At 36.8% G+C, this 12,923-nt stretch overlaps 1 protein-coding gene across 1 annotated transcript in view; it reads right to left on the bottom strand.

Moving 5' to 3' along the window:
• Positions 1–12,923, bottom strand: part of ACSS3 (acyl-CoA synthetase short chain family member 3) — a 150,889-nt gene that overhangs the window by 2,866 nt on the left and 135,100 nt on the right. The window contains exons 14-15 of the mRNA XM_025881249.2: positions 391–490; positions 126–301 (exon numbers count right to left, since the gene is read on the bottom strand). Coding sequence (XP_025737034.1) covers positions 126–301; positions 391–490 — 276 coding nt within the window. The remainder of the gene's footprint in view (positions 1–125; positions 302–390; positions 491–12,923) is intronic.

Here is a 12,923-nt window from a genome sequence, read left to right on the forward strand (position 1 = left end):
CACAACCCTGATTCCTAGAGAGTGGCTATGCAGTTTCCCCCTTAACATTAAAAAAAAATGTTAATGCCAAAGAGGTGGGGAAGAAACTTTTCAGAACCTGGCATTAAACATTCTTGATAATTTACCTTATAGGGCTTGCCGTTGACAAGGGCTGACAGAGCCGACCGAGGAATTTTGCCAGACCTCGTTTTGGGTAACTGTTTGACAAACACTACATTTCGAATTGCAGCCACAGGGCCAATGCTCTGTCTCACATGGTTTATAATCTCTTCCAAAACTTGTTTCTCTGTTGTATTTATATCTAGGGAGAAAGTCCAGATGATAAGCACTGAATTAACCTTCGTTAATCATTCAGGGCCCAAACACTCAGGGAGGACAAAGATTTCTCACCTTTTCTCAACACACAGAGCGCTAAGGGCACGTGACCTTTCAAAGGATCTTCCTTGCCGACAACAGCACAGTCGGCCACAGTACCATGGGAAAGGACTGACTGTAAGAAGGAAAAGCATCCATTTAGAAAATATATGTGTACATATATAAGAATGTATATACACACACACGTATTTTTGTATGTATTTCAATTGGGAAAAAAGTACATGTCGGAGAATCGAAAACCTAAAACCTATAGCTGTCTGTGTGGAAATTACTGCTGATTCACAATTCCTACCATTCTAACTGGGGTGAGAGAATTGTTAGGACCCCCGTGGTAGTCACTCAGTAAAGGCTAACCATAATTAAGACAAATTGCTTTGCTTACCTGGAAAGTAAGGGAACTGTTTCTTTGTCTCGCTTGCTTATTAATGAAGTTGGGGCAAATATGCAGCAGATACCACATGGGAACAAATTGCAGTGGGCATCCGAAAACAGATGACCTCATGGTGATTTGGCTTTAGGTGGGCTACCATAAGCGGACTCTCCAGAGAAATCCAAGGCAGCCCCATGACTAAACGGTGATTTTATTTCTGTATCTGTTACTGAGCAATGAACAGAGCATTTCTTTTGTTGAGTGACCACCCATCCAGAGAGGATTTTCCGACTTGAAAGAAAAGGCTGGGCGTGGCATGAAGCCCTGACATCAGATAATCACTCCTGTTGAGGAATCATTTTCATACTGCTTACCCTGAGCTCTAAATATCTTAAAGAAAAAAGCAGCTATCTATCTGGAATCACAAGAACCCACAGAGTAACCACATGAAATACAGAAGCTTAGGGTTAAAAAAGCATTTCTACCGTGATGGTACTTTTAAAAATGATTGTTCAAAATATCCTCTTCTGAGAGAGTGATGGGTCTTTCAGGGACTGCAAATCTCTAATAGCTAGAGAAAACAGAGGGCAATATACCAACAGCTCGTTTGGCACTTCCCATTCTTTCAACAGTTACTAAATCCTTCTCTGTTCCAACCACTGCCCTAGGCCCAGTGGTGAGCAAAAACAGGTGGAGCACCATCTCAGGCTGCTTACAGTCTAATGGATGAGGGCAATATTCATAAACAATCACGAGTACTTATTATTATGAATGTTTAAATATACAAGTGATAAGGGCTCTGGAGAGCTAGCCTGGTTTTTATATGAAAGCCATAGCAGAAGCAGCCAAAAAAACTTGGGTTTTTATAGGAAATATATGGCAAAAGCAGGAGGATAAATACCGGTCTCAGAGAAGCCTTCAGGAAATGACAATGAGTTCAGGTTTAGGTTTACAGGATGAGTAGTCACTGATTAGGCAAGATGGAGAGGCGGGGCAAAGCCCTGAGGAAGGACTTGGCACAAACCATTCAAACCTGAAAGAGATTAATATGGAGGGAAAGCAGAGAGCAAGACTTTCAGAAAGGAGCAAGAAGAGATGAACGTGCAGAGTTAAAGAGGGGCTGAGCTAAGGACTTCCAATTTGTTTTAGTAACACTGGAAAGGCAATAAAGCATTTTTGGGAGTTGAGGAGGAGAGACAAGATTTTTTTTAATAGACTTTATTTTTTAGAGTAGTTTTAGATTCACAGCGAAATTGAGTGGAAAGCACAGAGATTTGTCATATATGTCCTGCTTCCATATATGCGCAGCCTCCCCCACTCTCAAAATCCCTCACCAGAGTGGTATATTTGTTAGAACTGATGAACCAACATCAACACATCAGTCTCACCTTAGGCCATAGTTTACGTTAGAGTTCACGCTTGGTGTTATACATTCTGTGGGTTTCATGATGTATGTCCACCATTATATTGCATTTCACAGAATAGTTTCCCTGCCCTAAAAAATCTCCTATGCTCTGCTTATTTATTCTTACTTCCTGCTAGCCCTTGGCAAACATGATCTTCTCAGAGTCTCCAAAGTCCTTTTTCAGAATGCTGGAATCATACAGTATCTAGTCTTTTCAGTTTGGCTTCTTTTACTTCAGAGTGTATTTTGAAAAACAAATTTACTTTGGGTTCATTGTAGAGAACTAATAGAGGATTGTTAAGGGTGAGTATTACAGTTTGTTGAAATCGCCCATGAGGCTACCATAGTAGACCAAGGCTATGACAGTCGATATGAAGATTCTAGAGTTTCTTTAGAGGTAAAATGAACACAATTTTATGGTAAATTGGATATGGGGCAAGAATAAGGTAGAGAAGCCAAGGATGATTCTGTGCTTTTTGGCTTGAACAGCTGATTGGATAGTGGTGCCATTTTCTAAGCCAGAAAATACTAGTGAACTCCAGGCTTGGAAGGAATGATCATATATTCAATCTTGGAGATGTTCCACAGAAGCACCTTGGAGATATCTGAGTCGAGGCAGTTGAATCTGATGGGAGTCTGAATCTGGAGATGCACATTTGAATGTCCTTGAGGCAGTTGAATCTGATGGGAGTCTTAATCTGGAGATGCACATCTGAATGTCATTAAGTGCAGAGAAGGTAATGAAAGCTATAGACATTGATTAGATCAGTTAGGGAGAAAGCAGTAAGAAGAGTGAGAGCTTTAAGGAACGCCACCATCTAACAGCTACATGAAAAAGGAGGAACTGCCAAACTAGACTAAAAAGGCACAACCAGAGAGAGAAGAGAAAAACCCACAGAATCTAGGACACTCCACTCTCAAGGCCCAAAGTTTCCGTGAATTCTTCTTTCTTTTAATGATGCCAAGTTGAAAATGAGCTGTCTCTTCTCTGAGGTCCTGGAAGACTCAGTGAACTACTAGCCTGTGCACTACCTCACACAGCCCCTAGTGAAACAGAGAAATCAACATCTCCTCTATCCTCTTGTTACCATCCATGTTGAAGGACTGAGTTGTAAGAGTTGCCATCCACATAGTTTTTGACTCTTATACTCCTGAGGATAGTATGTGTTAAATGATTTTTGTGCTGTACATTTTATTAACTTCATTGCTGAGATAGAGATATGCACCTCATCTTCCATTAATTGGGCGTCACTAAAAGGCTTCTGCAAAACACCAACTAAACAGGCCATACAACACCATCTCCTCCCAGTGCTTCAATCTGAACTCTCAAAGTGCTTTCAACAGCTTTCCCATTTATTAAGATTTTATTTACGGTTTAGGTCCATATGCTTAGACACAAATATTTATTGCCAGAGATTTGTACTGGTAGGTAGTAAAGTCAGTCACAGTCTTTGGAAGAGAGTATTTTGTCTATAGCAGATAGAATATAAACTTGGTAGGCCCATTGCTCTGATTCCGATTTAGGATTCCCTTAGTGAGAACAGAAAAAATTTTACCTGCCTAACCAGAGTTTTGCTTGTCAAAAAAAAAAAAATTTATTAAAGTTTTCACTGGTGCCATAAGCCTCTCTACCTTAGTTTTTAAAATGCCAATGTATCTGTTCAAATTACTATTAAAAAAAATTGATCATCCAGGTATTTTGTCACCTAACTGGTATAGTTTTAACTAAATCAAACACCAAATCTTTAACTAAATCAAACACCTTCTCTCACCTTACTGTTTTAATTTCACCATGTTTCCATCCTCAGTGTTAGTATGTTTAGAAGTAGATGGGAAAATGCTGACTGCTTTTCCATATGGGCGGAGTATTTTAAATTCAAAAGTAATATATAACACAGTTTTCTACAATATCAAAGTTTCAGTTTTTTGTCTAGTTTGTGGACAAACTCTTAAAAATCTGTGAACAACATAATCATTTACCAGAATTTTATGTCATCTGTAAATGAGGTTCATTATTATAGTAGATAAAATATTAATCTATCAGCGTTAAAATGATGTCATAAAGGGAGGGAGACAGCTTTCTATGTTGGCTCCACAAATAATATTTACATGCCAAATTATGATTTCAACAACTGAATCATTAAAAAGGAAAGCATCAAAGTATGTCTTGGCAACATTTAAGGGACAGAAGCCAAACAAATGTCCTATGGGGGTAAAAATAGCAAAAGCCACTTTCGTATATGTCCTGCAGGTACAATCCATAAAGCATCCGTGATTAACTGACAGTTAAGAACTGAAAAAAAATGATACAACTTGAGAGATAACTGTCTCACCAAAAGTGTGCAATGGTTCCAACTTATGACTTTTTGCCTTTAGGATGGTGTGAAAGCGATACGTGTTCAGGAGAAACTATACATCAAATCTTGAATTTTGATCTTTTCCCAGGCTAGCAGTATGCAGTACACAATCCTTTCTTGTGATACTGGGATGCTTCTTGTCTTATGGTATTATTTCTCTCACATTTTTTTCTTATTTTGTAATATTCCAAGCATCATTTATTCATAGTGGGTAGGGATGATCTGTAAATCTTCTTTGTCCTTATATCTTGAAAATGTATTTATTTTGTCAAATTTGATTGATAGATTAACTATATGTAGAGTTATTATTTAAAATCCCTTCCCACTCAAATTTGATAGCATTTTCCAGTCTTTTAAAAAAATTTTTAATTTAAATTCAATCAATTAACATATATTATTAGTTTCAGAGGTAGAGTTCAGTGATTCAACAGTCTTATTTAACATCCAGTGCTCACTAAACCCCTTCACTCCTTAATGTCCATCACCCAGTTACCCCATCCCCCAAGCCCCCTCCACTCCAGCAACCCTTCCTTTGTTTCCTATGATTAAGAGTTTATGATTATGGTTTGCCTCCCTCCCTGATTTCATCTTGTTTTATTTTTCCCTCCCTTCCCCTATGATCTTCTGCTTTTGTTTCTTAAATTCCCCATATGAGAGAGATCATATGATAATTGCTTTTCTCTGACTTATTTTGCTTATCCTCTAGTTCCATCTACATCGTTACAAATGGCAAGATTTCATTTTTCTGATGGCTGAGTAGTATTCCACTGTGTGTGTGTGTGCGTGTGTGTGTCTGTGTATATATATATATCACATCTTTATCCATTCATCTGTTGATGGACATCTGGGCTCTTTCCATAATTCGTCTATTGTTGACATTGCTGCTATAAACATTGGGGTGTAGGTGCCCCTTCAGATCACTACATTTGTATCCTTGGGGTAGATACCTAGTAGTGCAATTGCTAGGTCATAGGGTAGCTCTATTTTCAACTTTTTGAGGACCCCCCCATACTGTATTCCAGAGTGGCTACAACCAGCTTGCATTCCCACCAACAGTGTAGGAGGGTTCCCCTTTTTCACATCCTCACCAACATTAGTCATTTCCTGACTTGTTAATTTTAGCCATTCTGACTGGTGTGAGGTGGTATCTCATTGTGGTTTTGATTTGTATTTCCCTGATGCTGAGTGATGTTGAACACTTTTTCAAGTGTCTGTTGGCCATTTGTATGTCTTCTTTGGAGAAATGTCTGTTCATGTCTTCTGCCCATTTCTTGATGGGATTTTTTGTTCTTTGGGTATTTAGTTTGATAAGTTCTTTATAGATTTTGGATACTAGCCTTTTATCTGAATAGACATTTGCAAATATGTTCTCCCATTCTGTTGGTTGTCTTTTGGTTTTGTCGACTGTTTCCTTTGCTGTGTAGAAGTTTTTTATCTTGATAAGTCCCAGTGGTTCATTTTTGCCTTTGTTTCCCTTCCCTTTGGAGACATATCTCGCAAGAAGTTGCTGCGACCAAGGTCACAGAGGTTACTGCTGGGTTCTCCTCTAGGATTCTGATTGATTCCTGTCTCACATTTAGGTCTTGCATCCATTTTGAGTCTATTTTTGTATATGGTATAAGAAACTGGTCTAGTTTCATTCTTCTACATGTGGCTATCCAATTTTCCCAACATCACTTGTTGAAGAGACTGTCTTTTTTCCACTGGATATTCTTTCTTGCTTTGTCGAAGATTAGTTGATCGTAGGGTTGAAGGTCAATTTCTGGGTTCTCTCTTCTGTTCCATTGATCTACGTGTCTGTTTTTGTGCCAGTACCACACTGTCTTGATGATTGCAGCTTTGTAATAGAGCTTGAAGGGGATACTGTCATTTTTGTGTATATTTTAATGGATTTGAAAGATTCTATAACTTTAGTGGGTTGAATTACACAGATTTTTCAATTATGTTTTTAAGAATTTTAATTTTAGGAGTATTAGTTTAAATCAAGCACCTTCATAAGATGCAGGATCCAGTCTTTGGTAGGAGATTGCCTCTGCAGTGGGAAGAAGAATGCTTCTTCATTCCCTCTGATATTGGAGTCATCTAGGAAACTGTTAGATTCCACATTATCATCATATGCATATTTGTACTCAGGAAAATATTCAGCAATTTTACAACTATTTAAAACCAGTAGTCATTTAATGCTGGGTAGAAGTGAAATTACATGGCATCTTTGCTGAATGCACACTTTATGGAAATATATTCATTCCTGAAGAAATCAATCCTAAAAATAGCAAACAAAATAGCTAACTTGGAAAACAAACAGTGAAACTTTGGTTCGAATAACCTTCCAAAGGGCAAACTGCAATGAACACTGCTCTAGGATTTAAGTGCCATATTTTAACAATTCCCAAGGATACTAGTAGAATTATTTAACAAAATGAAACTGAAACTACAAGTGAAAGAATGAAACCAGGGAGCCTAATTTGTTCCCTGGAGGTGTCTTTGCATGAAAACCTGACCACAACAGTGAAAGAGAACCAAGCAAGAAGGACCACATTAGCTCCTAGTAATTTTGGCTCATAAGACCTGAATTAGCAGATTTCAGACCCAATTTTCTTAAGGACACTTTGAACTTCCACTGAAGTATCCCAAGTGTCGAGCTAGATGTCAGGCTCTCAAACATTAATCAACTTTTCAAATAGATATGATTATTACTTAATAGTTACAGAAGGCCCTTACATGTGTTGAGATCTGCAAGGATAAGATGCTCTTAAATTTATAAAAGCTATTCTAGAACTGTTTCTTATGATGAGAACAGAAAAGAACATACAGTTTCCTGAAATGTATTTAATGTAGTAATTTTAATAGAATTTGTTTGATTTAGTCTTATGTAAGGTAATGCACTTGTCATATTTTACTTTAAGAAACTGGAAAGACACAGATTTTCACACTATATAAAAATAACATTCAGTCTATTTTTAATTATTACAAATGAGAGTCCCGTGAATTAAGACCCTCAAATCCACTTCAAAAACTCAGAGTGGAATCCAACATTCAGAATTGACAATTGAGAATCCTAGTGAGAGTCCTGGAAAGCATTTACAAATAAAGTAAGGTTTGAGCACTTTAATAAATGTTGGTTATGTCATCAATAAAACCAATAAAAATATGTATGTAAAAACATACACATTAATTATCAATGTTAAGCAATTTTGCTAGGAGGTGAGAAAAATCCAGTAAAGAATGTTAGTTCAAAACTCTCTAACAAATGCCAACATGAAGAAGACAAGCCTGATATGAATTGAGGTACTAACTTCCTTATTAGACATAAATATATGATAGAGTTAATCATTTAATTCATATAAAGGGAGACGTTCACTTCAAGAAGGCTTCATGGCTGACAGGTGTCCTATTACGAGCTGTAAGTACTCCAAGACCTAGTGGCAAAATTCCTGTAGGAAACTATTGATTCTAGCATGCTTTTTTTTTTTCAATTTTGTCATTTTACTGCCTACCTTCTGCCTGCTTCATTCTCTGATTACATACAGTGAAAAGGATGTCAATAGAAACATATTAAAACATATATTTAAATAGGTTGATACTTCTCTTTTTGTTCTAAAAATAAGAGAGAACCAAGAACTTTGACTGATAATAAAAGCCTTGCATATGTAATCTCCATATTTTGATTAGCTGACTCTGCCAGAAATGCAGGTGAATATTAGAGGTAATCTACAGGCAAGAAATTAAAAGTTCATGCGACCAGAACCACCTTTTGCCAACACACCAAAATACATGAAGCGTAAATTTCAATTTCAGGTTATCACAAAATTCACAGTAGGTTAAAAATAAGATAATATTATGATAGCACACAAAGCCACTTATTCCAAAATATTATATAAAGTTCTTTCCTTTTACTCAAATGATATTACATTGTCACACACACAAAGCCGACATGACAAGAAGCGTTAAGCTATTTTGTTGTCGCTGAAGGTAAGTATGACTTTCAAAGAAGGTGACCATCTTCAAATTATAGGAAGGAGAACTAAGCTTTCATTCTGCACACTCTGATCCCACTGAATTATTTTTAAACATTGTCTTTCATTTAAACTTCAGTTTGCTCTATTCCATTTAAAAATTATTCTGGGTTTGGTTCTGAAAAAGATGGAAGAAATATGTTCCATCTTATCACTTTCACTAATTGCAATGAAAAACTCTGGCTAAAAAAACAGGTCGGATGACTCTTAAAATTATAAGAACTTGAGACACAACCATCTTGTTTGTTTCTTTGGAGGTTTTGGGTTTTGCTGTCATTATGGTTTGTTTCTTTGTTTGTTTTGCCTCCTATATATTCTGGCTTGGGTGCTAGAGTAGACCAAAAGGTGCAGCTGCCAATAAGTGCAGACAGAAAAGCCCTAAGAAATGTCTGCCTTTATAGAGGTCCAGGGAAAGGATAGAGGATCTGGGAAATAATCCTTTTCATTTTACCTCCCTACTCCAGGTGAACACCAACAAAGAAGCAGTGCCCTTCTTCCTTCCTACAGAGCTGTAGCAACCTTATTGACTCTCTGCACCCTACTCCAAGTGAATGCCAGCAAAAGAGCTGGGTCCTTCCCCTTCTCCACTACTGGTGCACAGCCTGTGGCATGAAACCCTGAGGGACCCCCGCCCCAAACACATGCACACACTCTAAGGGAGCCTAGAAAGATTCAGAGCCATCTGCACCACTGCCCCCCGCTCCAAGAGCAGCTATCCAGTCCCTGAGTAGATCCCTGTCAACTTGCTCTGCTCTACACTAAGCGAGTGCTACCAAAGAGACAGTCTCATCCTCTGCCCAGGGATGCTGTGCACGTAGAACATGCAGTATTGACCCCTGATAAGAAGACAGGGAACACAAAGCCCCAACTTTTTACCCAAAAGAATAGCAGTGGGGATCCTTGGAAATCAGAAAGTGAAGAGTAGATTATGGAGAGGAAGGAGCTGGAGAAAGGGATATTTTAAATCTGTGTATGAAGTCCTGAGCCTGCCCCAGATTCGTGCATGCATGAATCCAACCAGATTCAGCACAGTGTAGATTCTGAACACTTAACTCAAGTTTCAGATTGGTCTCTGGGAGAGACACAAGTGAGATGGACCACATATCACTGCAAAGACTGAAAATCAAATTGACATTGGAACCACAGTCCACAAAAAGTGAATAAGGACAGGTGGTCTGTTCTCAACTAAAATAAGTAATCACAAGAACACAAATCCAGATGATTTAAACAGGATCCAGAATCTCATAATGTAATATTCAAAATATCTAGGATAAAAATCTAAAGTTACCGGACATAAAAGGAATCAGGAAAACCTAAACATCTCTTAAGAAAAAAGACCATCAATCAATAGATGCCAATGACAAGATGACCCAAATATTAGAATGATCGGACAAAAATTTTAACGCAGCTATTATAATGGTGGCAGAGGGATAAAACTTTCCTGGATTCCTCATTACTCCTCTAAAAACCTCTAGCCTCCTGAGAATTTTCAAATACCATGAGAATTTGATCTATAGCTGTTTGTCAGGCTAATTGCTCTGATCTGAAAGGATAATAAAACTTTTCTAATTTCCCTGGGAGGGCAAAATTATTAAAGTCTGGACTAGACTAGATCCCTAGGTTAAACTCACAGTGTGCTGGGGAGACTGGCTCAGTAGCTTCCTAGGTATTTACATGTCAAAAAAAAGATGAAGCCTCAGAACTTGGAAACATTTTTAAGTTGTAAGAGTTGAGACACACAGGGCTATCTGGCTCCTGGAGAGATTTTATTTACATATCAAAGAGTTGGAATTTGGAATAAGGCCCTTATGTTTGTAAGGAGACCTTCTGATGAGGGTGGAAGATGAATGACTCCTTGCTCTTCATAAGCCGACAAAAATTATCTTCCTCATCTCTCATCTATGAAGTGTCTAGCACTTCTGTGCGAACGGAGGCTAGAACCTAAGAGGATGATGACACACTTAAAAGAAATCTGTCTTTGACCCATAACACCTCATTTGCACATTCAGTATAAAATTAACCAAAGATGAGTATTAAAAACTCAACAATAGCCATGGCGCAAGAAGAATGGGCAAACATTCTTGGAATAAAAGGAAACACAGAAGTTTTCAGTAAAGAAACAGAAGCTACAAAAAAAGAATGAAATGACTTAAAAGATAGGAGATAGGGTATAGGAGAGGAATGAAAAACAGGCAAAAAGAAAACTAATACACTGATAGGCATAAATATAAACATATGAATAATTTATTTAAATGTAAATGATCTCAGTTAAAAAGATAAAGATTGTCAGATTGGATAAAAATAAAAATAAGACCCAACTGTACGCTATCTACAAGAAGTCCATAGGAAGCATAATGATCCAGATGATGGATCTGTATGGATCCATAATGAGCCAAATGAAAGGATGGCAAAAAATAAATGATTCAAATGCTATTCCAAAAAAATGGAATGGCTATGTGATTACCACACATAACCAACTTCAGAACAAAGAAAATTACTATAGATGTTTTTTAAAAAAATCACCCAGGGGTGCCTGGGTGGCTCAGTTGTTAAGCATCTGCCTTCGGCTCAGGTCATGATCCCAGGGTCCTGGGATCAAGCCCCAGGCCCCCTACTCTGCGGGAAGCCTGCTTCTCCCTCTCGCACTCCCCCTGCTTGTGTTCCCTCTCTCGCTATGTGTCTCTCTGTCAAATAAATAAATAAAATCTTTAAAAAAAAAATCAATACATTGCAACCAAGTAAGGTTTATCCCAGTGATGCAAGGCTGAACATTTGAAAATTAATTAATGCAATTCATGTATTAAAAGCCTTAAAAAAAAACAACACATGATCATATCAATAAAAGCATAAAAAGCCATTTGGCAAAATTCAGCATTCATTTGAGATTTTTTAAAATACCTCATCAAATTAGGAACAGAATGAACATCTTAACTTGATAAAGTTTATCTACGGAAACACCTACAGGAAACAACATTCTTTTTTTTTATTTTTTGTTTTATTTTTTTTAGGAAACAACATTCTTAATGGTAAGGTACTGAATGTTTCTACCCTAAGATCAGAAACAAGACAAGGGTGTCGGTTCTCACCACTGTTATTCCATATCATACTGCAGTTTTAGCCAGTTCAAGAAGGCAAGAAAAAGGAATAAAAGGCATTTAGACTAAAAAGAAAGCAATAAAACTATCTCTATTCACAGACAATAGGATTTTCTATATAGGAAATCTCAAGAATCTATAAAAAAATGCATTACCAGTTCAAGGAAGTCAATGGTATTTCTACCCACTAGCAATGAAAATTTAGAAACTAAAACTTAAGAAAAGATTATATTTACAATAGCTTAAAAATTAAATACTTAGTTATAAATCTGTATACTAAAAAGTGTAAAATGTTGATGAAACATATCAAAAAAGACCTAAAGAAACGGAGGCACATACAAAATTCTTGGATTAGAAGATTCAGTATGGATCAGATATCAATTTTTCCCAAAAGAATCTATAGATTTAATCAGTCCCAATAAAAATCCATTGTAACTACAAAAGATTCATTTGAAATATATACGGGAAAGTAAAGAAACTAGAACATCCAAAACAATTCTGAAAAAGAAGAGCAAATGTGGCTACTATTCAACTTTAAGGCATTCCATGAAGCTATAGTATCAAGACAGAATAGTATTGGTAAAAAGATAAACATGTAGAATAATGAAACAGAAGAGAGACTCTAGAAATAGATCCACTCAGATACTGTCAGCTGATTTGGACAAAGGTGCAAAGGAAATTCAAAGGAGAAATGCAGTCTTTGCAATAATTGATTCTTGGAACCATCGACATCCATATTAAAAAATAATAATAATCCTCAACCTACATCTTGCACCATACACACACATGAGAACTCAAAATGTAAATGTAAACTGATACAAAATATAAAACAATAAAGCAAATGTAAAGAATGAAACTATAAAATTCTTACGTCAAAACAAAGGAGAAATATTTATGACCTTGTGTTAGGAAAGAGTTCTAAGATATAATGCCCAAATTATGATCTGTCAAAGAAAAAAACTGAATTTGATTTCACATTATGAAAACTACTTCTGCTCTGTTAAGGACACATTTAAGAGAATATAAAAACTAGTCACAGACTGGAAGACAATATTTGCAAATCATGTATCAGATAAAGGACTCTCAAAACTGAAGAATAAGAAAACAACCCAATTTCCAAAGAATGGGCAGAACGTTTCAACAGGCATTTTACAAAAGAAGATATGTGGATGAGAAACAAGCATGTCAAAAGATGCCCAACATCATTAAGTCATTATGGAAAAGTAAATTAAAAGTAATGAGATACCATTACACATCTAATAGAATGGTTTAAATAAAGAATAATGATAACACCAAGTGTTGATG

The sequence above is a fragment of the Callorhinus ursinus genome, unplaced genomic scaffold (assembly GCF_003265705.2).
Source record: "Callorhinus ursinus isolate GAN/ISIS: 27379988/994484 unplaced genomic scaffold, GSC_fseal_2.0 scaffold14, whole genome shotgun sequence".
NCBI classification, from domain to species: Eukaryota; Metazoa; Chordata; class Mammalia; order Carnivora; family Otariidae; genus Callorhinus; species Callorhinus ursinus.